Source organism: Aspergillus caelatus (genome assembly GCF_009193585.1).
Source record: "Aspergillus caelatus strain CBS 763.97 unplaced genomic scaffold BDV27scaffold_19, whole genome shotgun sequence".
Taxonomy (NCBI): domain Eukaryota; kingdom Fungi; phylum Ascomycota; class Eurotiomycetes; order Eurotiales; family Aspergillaceae; genus Aspergillus; species Aspergillus caelatus.
In genome coordinates, this window is record NW_022475282.1 from 65,020 (window position 1) to 78,477 (window position 13,458).

Genomic DNA, 13,458 nt, shown 5'->3' on the forward strand with positions numbered 1-13,458 from the left:
CCATCCACGCAAGTTATGATTATTTATACCTTCTATAGTAAATATATCGGAGTGCTGTAATGTCCGAGACTGGTAGTTGATTTTATATCAGACCAAGAAATGCTTATAAAGGCAATGCTTGCGTCTCCAGAGCTAACTATGCCTACTCCTCACTAAGCTATCCAATCTAGTGCCAATCGTGTTAAAGAAACCAAAATGTCCTCCAACCCAATCGTTTTGATCACCGGTGCCAATACTGGCCTTGGGCTTGAGACAGTCAAGGCATTGCTGCGCTCACCCAAAGCATACACCATCCTTCTCGGAGGCAGGAATCTCGACAAAGCCGATGCTGCAGCCAAAGAAGTGCAAGAGGAATACCCCCAGAGCTGCAGCATTGTCAAAACCATCCAAGTCGACGTAGAATACGACGACTCGATCTCGAGAGCATTTGAGCATGTCGCTAACGAATACGGTCGTGTGGATATCTTGATCAACAACGCAGGTTTGTAGACCCTTGAAGACTACAACCTTAACCTGACCAAAGACTAATATAACTTATGCAGGGGCACTGCTGGACACCCAGTTCTACTCTGGAAACCTGACAATGCGAGAAATGTGGAACAAGTCATGGAACGTCAATACCGTTGGAACACATATCCTCACTCACACATTCGTGCCCCTTCTCCTGAAATCGTCCGATCCGAGAGTCTTATTCATCACAAGCGGCACATCGGCGCTTGGTGAGACTGAGGATGCCTCGTACAGATTCAATAAGGCGCCCGCGAAGGGTTGGCCCAAGGAAGAGCCTACTTTTGGAGCATATAGGTCCAGCAAGACTGGTTTGAACATGATGATGTGCGAGTGGGTTCGGATCCTGCGAGAAGATGGCGTCAAGGTCTTTGGCATCTCACCGGGGTTCTTGGCGACTGGCTTGGGTGGTAATACGGAGTTGTATAAGAAATTAGGCGCATTAGATCCGATCATTGGGGCGGAATTTGTGCGAGATGTCGTTGAAGGAACCCGTGATCAGGACGCTGGGAAAGTTATTCGTCGGGACGGAATTCAACCTTGGTAGTTGTATATAATGACTTATCCCGTTCGTATAGATTACTAATGGCGATATTGAATATCAGTCTTTACCGGATACAGTCTAAAGTTCAGATGACTATCCATGTGACCGCTAGATTGGGGGCTGTTCATTGGGTAGTGTGGGAACAAGTAGCATAGTACTCGCATCCGTATTTCATGATCCTGCTGATGTTATGAGATCATGACGCATTGAACAACCTCTCTCAGACTCCCAGATGAAACTTTAAAGAAAATGTCCGACATCTCAAAATTTACAGGCAAATTTCGAGCTCGTAAAGACCCTGGTTCTCACCAAAGGACCTCGACTGCGAAAGTAACAAAGTCGCAGAGAGCATCGCTTGTGTGCGAGCAATGCAGAAAGTCTAAGCTTCGATGTGATCGAGGACAGCCTTGCAGTAGCTGTATTAGGAGACATGAATCAGACGCTTGTTCTTATCGGCAGAGGGCGGGGCCAACGATTAATAAGGGCGACCATAGCACCTTTGAGAGCAGGCTGACACACCTGGAGTCTTTGCTCAAGACATTGATGCGTAACAGGGAATTGCCATCAGAAAACGATATGGTGCCCCCGGATTTGTCCCGCCGCTCGATAGATGCTGCTGCTATTCAATCTCAGGGTGATTCGATCGACGCTACCGCATATGTCGGTTCCACACATTGGTCAGCTATTCTGGACGATATTCACGAGCTAAAGGTGGCCTTGAGTGACTCAGTTGATAAACAGGGAGTTAATAGACTTGCTACGCCAGGGGCTCCTGCCTTGGGTACTGAGCTGATATTTGGATCGCCACATATTTACTCTTTGCAACATGTCATGTCTCTATATCTTCCCTCGAAAGTGGATGTTGATCGATATCTTTCGTCATACTTCCAGGGCGAGACTTTCGTAATTCCATTCATCCACACCTATCATTTCCAGCGCCAGTATAGAGAATTTTGGGCCGATCCAACCAATATTGATCCTCTTTGGCTTTCCATATTATTTTCTATATGTTGTTTGTCATCCCTTACCAGGGAAACAGCTGGCCCAGGTCGTCCACTAAAAAGAGATGCACTCCCCGAAAGTCCCAAGTTCCACACAGCTGCTGGCCAATGCCTTGTCATCGGGGAGTATCATCGACCGCAAAAACTTGCAATTGAGGCGCTCGCTGTCTATGGTCAGTGCAAGAATCTTAGGGATTTGGACCCTTCCCGAGAAGCTGGGGTGATTCTGGGAATGGTTGTCCGTATGGCGTATGAATTGGGCTACCACCGGGATCCAGACTCCTTCGGCTCTCTGAGTGTTTTTGAAGGCGAAATGCGCAGGCGATTCTGGGCTGCGTGTAAGCACATGGATGTCATGATTAGTTTCCAGCTGGGCTTACCGAGTAACATTTGTCTCGAGAGTTGTGACACAAAGTCCCCAAGAAATCTCTTAGACTCAGACTTTGATGTGGACACGCAGGTCTTGCCTGAGTCTCGACCCGAGACAGAACCTACAAAGTTGCTATGGTTCATCGTTAAGGATAGACAAATTACTAGCTTCAGCAAAGTCTGTAAATACATGCTCTCTCCCAATGAGCAGTCTGAAGCTGATCTACATCGGCTGGACGAAGAAATTCGGCAAATGTACGCAACGATTCCCGATATCTTGCGAACTCGGCCTCTCTCAGAGTCCATTGCGGATCCTCCCTTTCTCATAATTACCAGGCTATATATTGAATTTATTTGCCTGAAGAATCTCTGTGTTCTGCATCGCGGATACATGGTCCAGGGCAATGTTAATAGTACTAAAGCTTGCGTTGAAGCCGCAAAGCGCCTTGTCAGTCAGTTTATCGATATGTACAAGGAATTCTCACCTGGTGGTCAACTACACGCAGAGCAATGGATGCTGACAAATTTCACGATGAATGACTTTCTGTTGGGCGTCATGGTGCTCTGCCTGGTGATACATATCCATCGCAAACAAGTCTCATGGAATGAGACCATCGATTTTGCCATACAGAAAGAAGTGTTTTCTCTCCTCGAACAGTCTTACCAGGTTTGCGTAGAGAACTCCCAGGCCAGCAGAGACGCACGACGGGTATCTCATGCTTTGCATCTTGTTTTGAATAGCACTGAGACGTCCAGGGCACCCGAATTGCAACTTGCAAACGGTGCCACATCGGGTATAGACTCAGCATTACTGCCTACGCAGACTGAGAACACTGTTAGCCAGATGAATCTAGCCCCTTTTGATGTGTTTGATCCGTTTAATATCATGGGCATGGACTTTGAAAGCATCGACTGGGATACTTTCGATTCACAATTGTCCGTCTAAATGCACAAACTTATTGTACATATGTGCGTGCAAGGGAAGTGCTACAGATGCTCAGGCTCCAGCGGCTAGAACCAGCACTAGAGGTCTAGACTCTTGCGCTTACGCGGTGTAAATACCTGTAATAAGTTACATGAGCTATATCACAGAGTCTCATTCCTCAATTGTATAGTTTCCAGCTAGGCGATGTTGGCTTTTGGAATGCATATTGCGAAATGCACTATTACATACCAGAGTTCAACGCAGCTGAAGTGCCAGTACAAAATGAGTTTCAATCAAGCACCAGACTCATTCATCCATCGTATATCAAAAGCTCATAATCCCTCGATCAATTTCGCTCGATCGACCAATATTCTCAAGCTTCTCTCCTTCACCCATTATCTAACTACAAGCCTCAGTTTAAACTAACTACACCCGCAAACAACGAATAATGGATCCAAGCCCCAAAGCCACTTTCCAATGGACGGAGATCCATCTCGAGATAAGAGCAAATCAGGCACCTTGATCATCGACGACATCAAGTTACTATGGGGTAAGGTCTACCTTAAAGGCAAATCCAACGCAGACGAAGTGCCCATCTCCCAGGTCGACGGCATAAAGATTAAGCCTGAAAAACATTACGTCTTCCGGCGCTGTGACCAGGCGTACTCCTCTTCAGGTAGAGAAGGCAACTTTGATCTGAAATCTAACGGTACCGCGGATAAGAACATCTACTGGGATAGCCCATGGGATCTTGGGGAGAACAAGCTGGAGGTGACCACGCTGCATAGTGAGGACTCGGAAGGGGGATATGAGGTTACGCAGTTTGGAGGATCAGGGCAGACTAGTGGGCCTTTGGGAATGTGACTATCGGGTTTAGGCTTTATGCTTAAGGTTAGGTGATTCTTTGGGGGAGCTTGCGGAGGTAGGGCTGATAGGGCTGATGTTGGTCTATATAATGTCAACGGGAATCTGCAGCTGCTTGGTTAGCATGTCGTTGGTAATATTCAAGATGAGTCATTAGCCTTAAACTGCTTTTATATTATTTGTGCAATTTCTTAGTGAGCCTCTAGTAACAGTCTCGCTGTGTTATGCCATCCAACAGGGTTCCTCTCTACCCGATAAAGACAAGCTCGCATTCCTTTAGGGCAACGAGTGTCTTGTTCTAGCTATATATATTGTCTCACTCATACCTTTGTTTCAACTACTATCGCCATATTAGGGCGTGGTTTCTGGACTCCTCAACGATATATCTTTTGGGTTACAGGAATCTGTCAGCGTATAGTATCCACCATAATATGTATATAATCACTACTTCCCAATGCTAAGGATCACGTGGGAAGAAAATGATAACCTGAGAATTCTCCTAGGAGAATGTCAGCCACAGAAGATGCAATTAAAAGGGGCTGCTCAACGTGTAACATTATCGTGGTCAGAGTGATACATCTTATAAGCCCTGTCAGAATTTCTTTGACACTCATTACAATTCAATGTTGACCCACCCATAAGTTCTGTCTACTACTAGTCTAGCGTAGTCCGTTGTCCATGCACGGTGAAATTGCCCCAAAGGTCTAAAATATATTGCAGTAAATCATATGATGGAAATATCATTCCAAAAGAGAGTACACCGTAGATGGTCGAATAATGAATTTTCGGGTCAGGGGTTGTCCATCAAACTCTATTAAATCAAATCATCCCAAGTGATCAGCGATATGAGGTGTTAATAACTTAATACTCTAGGGATAAAAAGGAAAAGAATAAAGTGTGTTTGTTTTTGTTGATCCGCGGGGAAGACAAGCCGGAAAAGATTGGCAGAAAAAAAGACCAGTCCGTCCCTCTCCCTTTTGGGTCGCGAAGTCACCGGAGCGACTTGCCCGTTGTTTACTTCGTCTCTCTCTCTCTCCCACTCTGCTTGTCTGATTGAACTTCCATCTATCCTCTTACCCCACAAGTTCTGTCCGGTTCCTATTTTCAGCGGCAGAATATCGATCCATTGTGATTCTGACATCCTCCCGACATTGAGTTATACTTTTCTTCGGATACCCGTTGTGCGTGGCTAAACATACGGTTAACTGCCCAACCGCACGGATCCTGCAACCTTCTGCAAGCTTAAGGTGTGTGCGATGCATAAGAGAGAATCTACCCAACCCTCAGTCTCTGTGCAGTGTCTTTGTCTAGAGTGAATATATAGACGAGATTCACTGTACTTGTTCCCTATATATGGCACATTTGCCCTGGCAGATCTCAGGACTTGACTAATTAACCTCTCCTCTAGTACACTTTAATTTGCCGTCATCATGGCTGACGGAGAGGAGGACTTCTCCTCTCTCCCATTGCCCGAACGGTTCACGCACAAGGTGAGCCCCGCCCCTCGACGTCTTCACTCAATTCCCATGGACTAATCTTTCGCCCTTGCCAACATAGAACTGGAAAGTGCGTAAGGGAGGGTATGAAGATGCCAAACAACAGTTCGAGAAATCCCCAGATGAATCAGATCCCGTTTTCACACCGTTTATCCAAGACGCGGGCCTATGGAAAGGCGCTGTCGCAGATTCCAATGTCGCGGCCCAACAAGATGGCCTCGCGGCCTACTGCGCTTTCTTAAAATTCGGAGGTGTTCAGGCTTGCACAAGGTATGATGTCCTTGGATGATCTACACTGCCCTGTGATAGGGGTGACTAATGTTTCTCCGAAAAGGTCTCGCGCTACCACAGTTTTTCCCATTGTAGAAAAGGGTCTTCCCTCCACGAGGCCGGCAGCAAAGACAAACGCTCAAGAAGCTCTTCTACTATTAGTCGAATTAGATAAGGCGGATCCCGTGATCGAAGAGATGCTGCCTGGGCTATCACACAAGGTACCCAAGGTTATTGCTGCGACATTGACTGGCTTGAGAACAATTTATCACAACTTTGGATGCAAGATTGTCGATCCCAAGCCGGTCCTTAAGACCCTGCCCAAGGTCTTCGGACATGCAGACAAGAACGTTCGCGCGGAAGCGCAAAGTCTCACAGTGGAAATGTACCGGTGGCTGAAAGAGGCCATTAAACCTCTTTTCTGGGGCGAACTAAAGCCAGTCCAGCAGACCGATTTAGAGAAACTCTTCGAAAATGTCAAACAAGAGTCGGCACCGAAGCAAGAGAGATTAACTAGAGCCCAGCAAGACGCGATGGCCGCCGCCAGCGCAGCTCCTGAAGATGGTGAAGGCGAAGACGGCGGTGAAGAGTACGGGGAGGAAGACGGTGGGGAGGTTGATGCTTTTGACCTCGCGGAACCTGTTGATGTGATGCCTAAAGTTCCGAAAGACCTACACGAGCAGCTATCATCATCGAAGTGGAAAGACCGGAAGGAGGCACTGGATGCTCTGCATTCAGCACTGAACGTCCCAAGAATCAAGGATGGGCCATTCGACGATATTGTACGCGCGCTAGCCGCTCGCATGAAAGACGCTAACATTGCGGTTGTGACCGTCGCTGCCAACTGTGTCGACTTACTCGCTAAAGGCCTTCGGAACGGATTCGGCAAATATCGCTCAAGTATCATGGCTCCTATGCTGGAGCGCCTGAAGGAGAAGAAGCAGAGCGTTGCAGAGGCTCTGGGCCAAGCCTTAGACTCGGTCTTCGCATCGACTACATTGACAGATTGCTTGGAGGAGATTCTTGAGTTTTTGAAGCATAAGAATCCGCAAGTGAAGCAAGAAACCCTCAAATTCCTTATCCGTTGTCTTCGTACCACCAGGGACGTGCCCTCGAAAGCGGAGGTCAAGTCGATTGCTGAAGCGGCTACTAAGCTTCTCACTGAATCCAGTGAGGTCAACCGATCGGGAGGAGCTGAAATCCTTGGGACATTGATGAAGATCATGGGTGAGCGAGCGATGAACCCGTACCTTGAAGGCCTCGATGATATCAGGAAGACGAAGATTAAGGAGTTCTTTGATACGGCAGAGGTCAAAGCGAAAGATAGGCCTAAGCCTATTGTTGGTGCCCCCAAGGCTGTTCCGGCGGCTGGTAAAAAGGTCGTCGGTGGGAAAAAGCCAGCATTGGGAATGAAAAAGCCCGCTCCAGCTGCGGCACCGCCACCATCTGAAGAACCAGCACCAGCTCCCTCACCCCCTAAGAAGACTGTACCATCGAGATTGGGCGGTCCTAAGGCTGGTGGACTTCCCGGACCAGGTTCTGGTCTCAAGAAAAAGCTGGGTGGTCCCGGAGGTATAGCCTCGCCACAACGACGAGTTGTTTCTCCTCCCGAGGAGCAACCCGCGGCTCCTGCTGCCCCCAAGTTTGGTCTTGGTAGAGGACTTGCAGGCCGTCCTATCGCCAAGCCAGCCGCTCCTCGTGAGCCTTCGCCTCCACCAGCGGCGCCTCCACTGACCGGAATGTCGGCTGTTGAGCGGGCTGAGCTAGAGGAATTGCGTCTCGAACAGGAGAAGTTTACCCGGTTGGTTGAAGATTTGAAGTCAGAGAGGTCCAAATTGAAGTCTCAAGTGACAGAACTTCAGGATCAGAACGCACAACTCATTGAAGATCATACGAGGGATGTTCTGAGTATCAAGGCCAAGGAAACCCAACTGGTTAGGGCTCGGAGTGATGCAGAGACCGCAGAACAGACCGTTCAGAAACAGCAGCGGGAAATTGACCGTCTGAAACGTGAGTTGGCTAGGGCCCTTCGTGCTAGCGCTATCAGCCCGCCCAACACTCTACCAGAAGGGATTGGCATGTCATATGGAGACGCCGGATCAGTTTATCAAGACGCAGCTAGCAATGGCCACGGTCCTTTAGCACGTGGCTACCACATGGGTTCACGATTCGAGAGCTCAAGACCGAGGAGTTATGCTTCAGCCAGCCCAAGTGAAGAAAAGGAGAACAGTGGTCTGGAATCTCCAGGCCTGGGCAGCAGAGATAGTCTCGGCCGACGGAAGCTAAGCCCTACATTTGGCACCAGTTATTCTGGAATGGGTAGTCCCACACGGTCTCCAATGTTGGGTTCTAGCAATGCTTCAGGAGATGACCAGCCGACAAGAAGTACAGAGCCAGCGGAGAACTGGAAGCGAGCTGCCGAGGTGACGAGCCAGCTTAAAGCAAGGATAGAACAGATGAAGGTACGTATATTTAGTCCCAAATTATGGATCATCTCTGACTTAGAATGGTGCAGGCAAGGCAAGGACTCACGCGACCACCTGCCCAACGCTAACGACTCAACGAATTCATGTTTCCTCCTCCGACCCTCTTTAATCCTATCCCCTTTCTATATCATCTCCCTATTGCGTTCTTGTTGTTTTAAATACGGTTTGGCGGGTGCTCCTTAGGCTTGGGTGGGCTGGCTAGCTCTTAATTGCTTGTTTTATACGCTTCAGATTGTGGGATTTTGCTTGTCTTCAGTGGTTCATGAAAATACGTTTTAGGGGGGCATTGTCTGGCTGCATTTTATTTTGGGTTTGACTTCACACAACACGCTTTCTTTGATGTATAGATGTTTCAGCATATGTACGCATGCGGTGTATTGTACGAACATAGCATTCATTATGAGGGGAAGGGAATGGGTCCCCGGGTTATAATCATTCATTCACTTGCAATCCAGCCGAGCTCCACATTTTTTTTCTAAAGATTGAAACAGAAAGAGGAAGTTGAAAAGGATCAGTGTGGATTACTTCTACCACTGGGAGCTACTGGAGCAGACCTCACATGAATGCTTAGACGAAGGGGTACTACAAGAGCGATTGGGTTGAAGTGTTAAATAGCATTCATGGGTATCTGCGACGTGTATATAAGAGTGAAAGAAACAGAGTGGACCATCAAGATGGATTGGGATTGAGGATTGGGTGCCAGAAGCTCTCCACCCATCTAAGCTATTATGCCATCAATAAGTTAACCGAGCCCTTAACACCATTCCCAGAAACCGTGGCCGCGATTTGCTTTTTGAATAATTAATCCCAATTTTTGGTATCCGGAAGAGCGCAATATTTTGTCATTAAGATCGTTGGAAAACCCGTCATTGCGGAACTAGACTAGACATTTGGACTAGTTTAGATCTTGACAGCGGACTCAACGGCCTTGCGCTTCTTCTCCTGGCGGGCGACAGCCTTGGCGCCCATGATACCACCACCCCAGTGACGGCGGGACTCCTCGTACTTGTCAGTGTAACCCTCCTTGATGGTGGAGAGGAGCTTGGAGAACTCAGACTGGTCCTCAGAGCGGACCTCAGTCAGAGCGAGGACAGCAGCGGTCTGATGGTCGAATTAGCACTATGAATCACCACCAGGGTGAAGAGCAACTCTTACCTTCTTGTGGACAACGGTACCAAGACGAGCCTTGCCCTTGACAATGGCGTAAGGGACACCCATCTTGCGGCAGAGAGCGGGAAGGAAGACAACCAGCTCAATGGGGTCAACGTCGTGGGCGATGAGGACAAGGGAAGCCTTCTTGTTCTCAACGAGGCCAACAACGTGGTTAAGACCGTACTTGACGTTGTAGGGCTTCTTGGAGACATCCTCCTTCTTCTTGCCCTCGGCAACGGCGGTAGCCTCAGCGTGGAGACGCTCCTTCTTCTCGGCCTTGGTCTCAGGGCGGTACTTGTTGAGGAGCTTGAAGGTCTGGGCAGCGGAGTTGCGGTCCAGGGTGCTCTGGAACTGGGCAATAGCAGGGGGGACCTTGAGACGGAGGTTCAAGATCTTCTTCTGGCGCTGAAGACGGACATACTCGGGCCACTTAACGAAGCGACCGAGGTTGCGCTTGGGCTGGACGTCCTGGCCAATGCCGAAGTTGCGGGAGCGCTTCTCGATGAGAGGGTTCTGCACGCATATTAGCATCTAATATGGTTCCTAGCTAGGGGAGTACACTCTCTCTACATACCTTGGGGGCCTTCTTAGAACCAGCCTTACCCTGGGGGTAGGGCAGAGGGGCGGCCTTCTTTCCGGACTTGGGAGGCTGTCATTGAGAAAAGAAGATCAGCACATCGTGTCCACCAACGCTGCATCTTCCTTGAACTCTAGAGAGAACACCGATCTAGTGTATATTTCAACGACTAGACCGGTGTCTCCAGCCAAATCATCGCTGACGCTCGCATCCCGAAGGACTTGTGCGACCAGCGGAATATGCTTCGAGACTTGCGAAATGAAGCCGACGAGATCGTCTCACGACATGTCGCAGAGGTTTTCGAAAGCTAGACAATCAAATCAACTGGACGTTATATGCTTACCATTTTTGTCGACTGAGTTCCGCAACGGCGCTGGGTGACGGGATTGACGGAGAAAGGAAGAAGGGAAAGTTCAAAGTAATTTCAGCTTAGTAGAAAAGAAAAGCTAGTCGCTTCGTGCGTGGGCCGCGCTAGTGCGGATAAATACACTAGCCGATCCGGTTCCATACTTCCAACACGTGACCTAGGGCTAGCCCTTTGGTCGGGTGGGTCCTGGCCCTTAAGCCCTCCTTCTCTATCGGGCAACCTCTTTTCTACAACTCCTATTCGTTGCATTTCACAAGTATATTTAATAGGACTTTAGGTAACCTTCCTACATTATCTTATTGCTGAACCAACCATTAATATTCATAACCCATCCTATTTGATCCAGACTTTGTCTAAGTTGATATCTTGAACTACCAAATCCTTGCGCGTCAACCACCATATTCTCTGCAATAGTTTCGCTGTTCACCTTAGGTCTTACGTTCTCTCCAGATCACGGTATCCAAATAAAATCTACAGTTGAACACGCTGAGCCTTCAAGTATTCGTAATCTGGCATGGCTGCCAGAACTGCCTTCTCAAGAAGAAGACTGGTCTCCTCATCAAATTCCTCCCTCCATTTAGACGCCTCAGTAGTGACGTTCAGTATCACCGGCGCCTTATCTTTCAGAACCCCAGATGATCCCGCTAAACTAGAGAGCATGATTGCATGAGCTTGCTGGTTATTGAAGCGCACGTCTTGCCCCGTAGCGTCTCTCTGTTCGACAGGCGTTCCCTTACTCGGCGTACCACTAGCATCTGACTTCTTCTCCCACTCAAACTTGAGTTTCTTGGAATCCAGGCCGGCCAGCTCGCAGAATCGAGTTATCACAGCGGGGTTGTGAATAACATCATGGGCGTCCAGCAACAATGGTTTGGAATCAGAGTCATTGTGCTCCATGCCGTAATCGTAGAGCATCCGAGTCCACTTCAACGACATATTTGTCTCTAAGACGCCAGGTAGCTCCTCTTTTTTAATAACACCTGCGGCCACCATCTTCATCATTGCACGATAAAAGGATGGAAACACCAGCGCCGGATGACGGATAATGAACGCCAGGCGCCAGGTGCGCAGATACTCGTCCGGAAAGACGGTCTCGTTGTTTGGGGAGAAAGTCTGGGAGGGTCCGTAGGTGGCTGGGACTTGTAGGTGGAAAAGGGAGTCATAGCTACCATTGGTGCCGTAGATCATCCGGCTGAATGCCATTGGGTTACAGAGCCAGAAAGCATGTTCTTTGGTGACCAGCATTTTATTTTCTTTTTCTGCACGGCTGCTGTATTCCTCTAGCTCGTTCAGACATTCCTGGAAGGTAGACCGGACTTCATCGCACTCTTCGGTGGTCCAGTGGTCGGCTGGCTTGTAAATGCGGCCATCCTTGGAGGCAGTAGTATAGGCTTTCATGAAGAAGTAACCGCCCTGCTCATTGGCGACGACATTGGGTTGATCTGCAAGAGCAAGGATCTTTAGAAGGAGATTGGATGCTGTACGGGGATAGCTGACGAGGAGAAGTCGACGGAGGGTCATATTGAAGTATAGGGCTGAGTATAGTAACCGGATCGATAAGCTTAAACTCGTCTGGATCAATCAAAGAAGAATTGGATGGTGAAATCCCGTAAAGCGATGGTGTGATCGAGGAGCTTCAATGCTATTTAAATAGCTTTATGCTCCACTCACTTCCGTTAGCAACGCCATTATTACTCTGTCGAAACTTTCACGTAGTACATAACCGCTGGTAGCCTCCTCATAACGATCATTAGCCAATCATGCATGGTTTAGACAGTGGCTGGTACTGTGATGAAACACCAGAGTAATGGTATGGTAAGTCATCTCCGAGGTTGATGATTCCGTTCCTTACAGTTAGCTTAGGACAATCTTGTTATCATGCAGTAGGCGTGGGCCCGGTCAGCAGACCCGCGCCCCAGACGAGCCTGTCATAATCAAACCCTGGGTATGGCTTGACGACTAGACCAATCAGTACCGAAAAGCTTACTCCACCATGGCGGATCTCTCCATGGCAGTTTGTCGCATTAATACATTGCACTGATGTTCTGGTGACTCCGAATGGCCTCATTCGGACTTTTCGCTCCATTCTAAAAGCCGAGGCCGATATGTATTGTCTCTCCATTGGGTCCTAGAGAAGCATCTCCACTGCAGATCGACAAGGGGTACAGAGCCGAGCCCAATGGAGGACATCGGTGCTGGGCTCCGGGGCACTTGTCTGGGCTCCTCTCGGCTGTTCTCTTGCCTTTCAGGGCTAGTGAGATGCGGTTCCCACTTCACATTTGTCTAATGTCGGAAAACCAGCTTCCGAGAGCCGTCTTCTGTTTCACATCATTCCTCGAGATATCCAGAGCATATTCCGTGGGGAAAGATGCAATTGCCATGACCTTTTTTACTGTCTGCAGATATCGGAAGGTTCGTCATGCATGGAGGGCGCTTATTTCTCTTGATATGTGGGTCTGCAAGTCAGATCAACTGGCGCTGGAGCCATGACAAATGTGATATAACGTATAACTTGAAATGTAGAAAAGTTCGAATGTCTGGAGTTTATCTATCTGCCACAGGAACTGTCCAATCACATCTACCAATAGTCTGCAATTGTTGGTTAGATTGTTGGTTATACGGACATCTGAACCCTAGTCAATAGATGGAAGGTTATACTACTAATGTTTGAGACTTCGAATCCATGTGAAGAAAGACCTAGAACTGGAAGGCAGTTACTAGAATGTTTAGAGTAATAACTTGCCTGTTGCTGTATGATATAACAGGCAATGCAAAAGAAAAATACCGACTGTATAGCTTTGTGTCCAACTTTGCCTAGATTACCCCCATGAACTCTATAAGAGAATCGAGGGATATGTAATAATATGAACAGCCATGGTCCTTTCTGATATTGCCACTTG

At 48.3% G+C, this 13,458-nt stretch overlaps 6 protein-coding genes across 6 annotated transcripts; 4 read left to right on the top strand and 2 right to left on the bottom strand.

Moving 5' to 3' along the window:
• Nucleotides 1–48: 48 nt before the first annotated feature.
• On the top strand, nucleotides 49–1,072 carry BDV27DRAFT_33130 (uncharacterized protein). Its single transcript, XM_032076349.1, has 2 exons — nucleotides 49–481; nucleotides 543–1,072. The coding sequence occupies exons 1-2, from the start codon at nucleotides 196–198 to the stop codon at nucleotides 1,052–1,054; spliced, it is 798 nt and encodes a 265-aa protein (XP_031931791.1). The 5' UTR covers nucleotides 49–195; the 3' UTR covers nucleotides 1,055–1,072.
• A 172-nt stretch (nucleotides 1,073–1,244) lies between these two features.
• On the top strand, nucleotides 1,245–3,595 carry BDV27DRAFT_33138 (Zn(II)2Cys6 transcription factor). The gene has a single exon (XM_032076350.1). It carries the CDS (start codon nucleotides 1,301–1,303, stop codon nucleotides 3,365–3,367), a length of 2,067 nt encoding a protein of 688 aa, XP_031931792.1. The 5' UTR covers nucleotides 1,245–1,300; the 3' UTR covers nucleotides 3,368–3,595.
• On the top strand, nucleotides 3,596–4,282 carry BDV27DRAFT_33139 (uncharacterized protein). The gene has a single exon (XM_032076351.1). The coding sequence runs from the start codon at nucleotides 3,824–3,826 to the stop codon at nucleotides 4,208–4,210; it is 387 nt and encodes a 128-aa protein (XP_031931793.1). The 5' UTR covers nucleotides 3,596–3,823; the 3' UTR covers nucleotides 4,211–4,282.
• A 954-nt stretch (nucleotides 4,283–5,236) lies between these two features.
• BDV27DRAFT_33157 (putative spindle pole body component) lies at nucleotides 5,237–8,634 on the top strand. Its single transcript, XM_032076353.1, has 5 exons — nucleotides 5,237–5,457; nucleotides 5,619–5,700; nucleotides 5,768–5,976; nucleotides 6,041–8,438; nucleotides 8,492–8,634. The coding sequence occupies exons 2-5, from the start codon at nucleotides 5,641–5,643 to the stop codon at nucleotides 8,528–8,530; spliced, it is 2,706 nt and encodes a 901-aa protein (XP_031931794.1). The 5' UTR covers nucleotides 5,237–5,457; nucleotides 5,619–5,640; the 3' UTR covers nucleotides 8,531–8,634.
• A 498-nt stretch (nucleotides 8,635–9,132) lies between these two features.
• On the bottom strand, nucleotides 9,133–10,594 carry BDV27DRAFT_33142 (60S ribosomal protein eL8). The gene is made up of 4 exons (XM_032076352.1): nucleotides 10,535–10,594; nucleotides 10,189–10,263; nucleotides 9,618–10,127; nucleotides 9,133–9,563 (listed from the first exon to the last, which is right to left on the bottom strand). The coding sequence occupies exons 1-4, from the start codon at nucleotides 10,535–10,537 to the stop codon at nucleotides 9,363–9,365; spliced, it is 789 nt and encodes a 262-aa protein (XP_031931795.1). The 5' UTR covers nucleotides 10,538–10,594; the 3' UTR covers nucleotides 9,133–9,362.
• Nucleotides 10,595–10,833: 239 nt separating this feature from the next.
• BDV27DRAFT_121859 (uncharacterized protein) lies at nucleotides 10,834–12,356 on the bottom strand. Its single transcript, XM_032065475.1, has one exon. The coding sequence runs from the start codon at nucleotides 12,077–12,079 to the stop codon at nucleotides 11,030–11,032; it is 1,050 nt and encodes a 349-aa protein (XP_031931796.1). The 5' UTR covers nucleotides 12,080–12,356; the 3' UTR covers nucleotides 10,834–11,029.
• Between the last annotated feature and the right edge of the window lie 1,102 nt (nucleotides 12,357–13,458).

Coding starts and splice junctions, on each gene's coding strand:
- BDV27DRAFT_33130 (XM_032076349.1), top strand. CDS start 196: ATGTCCTCCAACCCAATCGTTTTGATCACCGGTGCCAATACTGGCCTT. Junction 482..542: donor TATCTTGATCAACAACGCAG/GTTTGTAGACCC, acceptor TAACTTATGCAG/GGGCACTGCTGGACACCCAG.
- BDV27DRAFT_33138 (XM_032076350.1), top strand. CDS start 1,301: ATGTCCGACATCTCAAAATTTACAGGCAAATTTCGAGCTCGTAAAGAC.
- BDV27DRAFT_33139 (XM_032076351.1), top strand. CDS start 3,824: ATGGACGGAGATCCATCTCGAGATAAGAGCAAATCAGGCACCTTGATC.
- BDV27DRAFT_33157 (XM_032076353.1), top strand. CDS start 5,641: ATGGCTGACGGAGAGGAGGACTTCTCCTCTCTCCCATTGCCCGAACGG. Junction 5,701..5,767: donor CCGAACGGTTCACGCACAAG/GTGAGCCCCGCC, acceptor TTGCCAACATAG/AACTGGAAAGTGCGTAAGGG. Junction 5,977..6,040: donor GGTGTTCAGGCTTGCACAAG/GTATGATGTCCT, acceptor TTCTCCGAAAAG/GTCTCGCGCTACCACAGTTT.
- BDV27DRAFT_33142 (XM_032076352.1), bottom strand. Junction 10,128..10,188: donor GTTCTAAGAAGGCCCCCAAG/GTATGTAGAGAG, acceptor ATATGCGTGCAG/AACCCTCTCATCGAGAAGCG. Junction 9,564..9,617: donor GTACCGTTGTCCACAAGAAG/GTAAGAGTTGCT, acceptor TTCGACCATCAG/ACCGCTGCTGTCCTCGCTCT.
- BDV27DRAFT_121859 (XM_032065475.1), bottom strand. CDS start 12,079: ATGACCCTCCGTCGACTTCTCCTCGTCAGCTATCCCCGTACAGCATCC.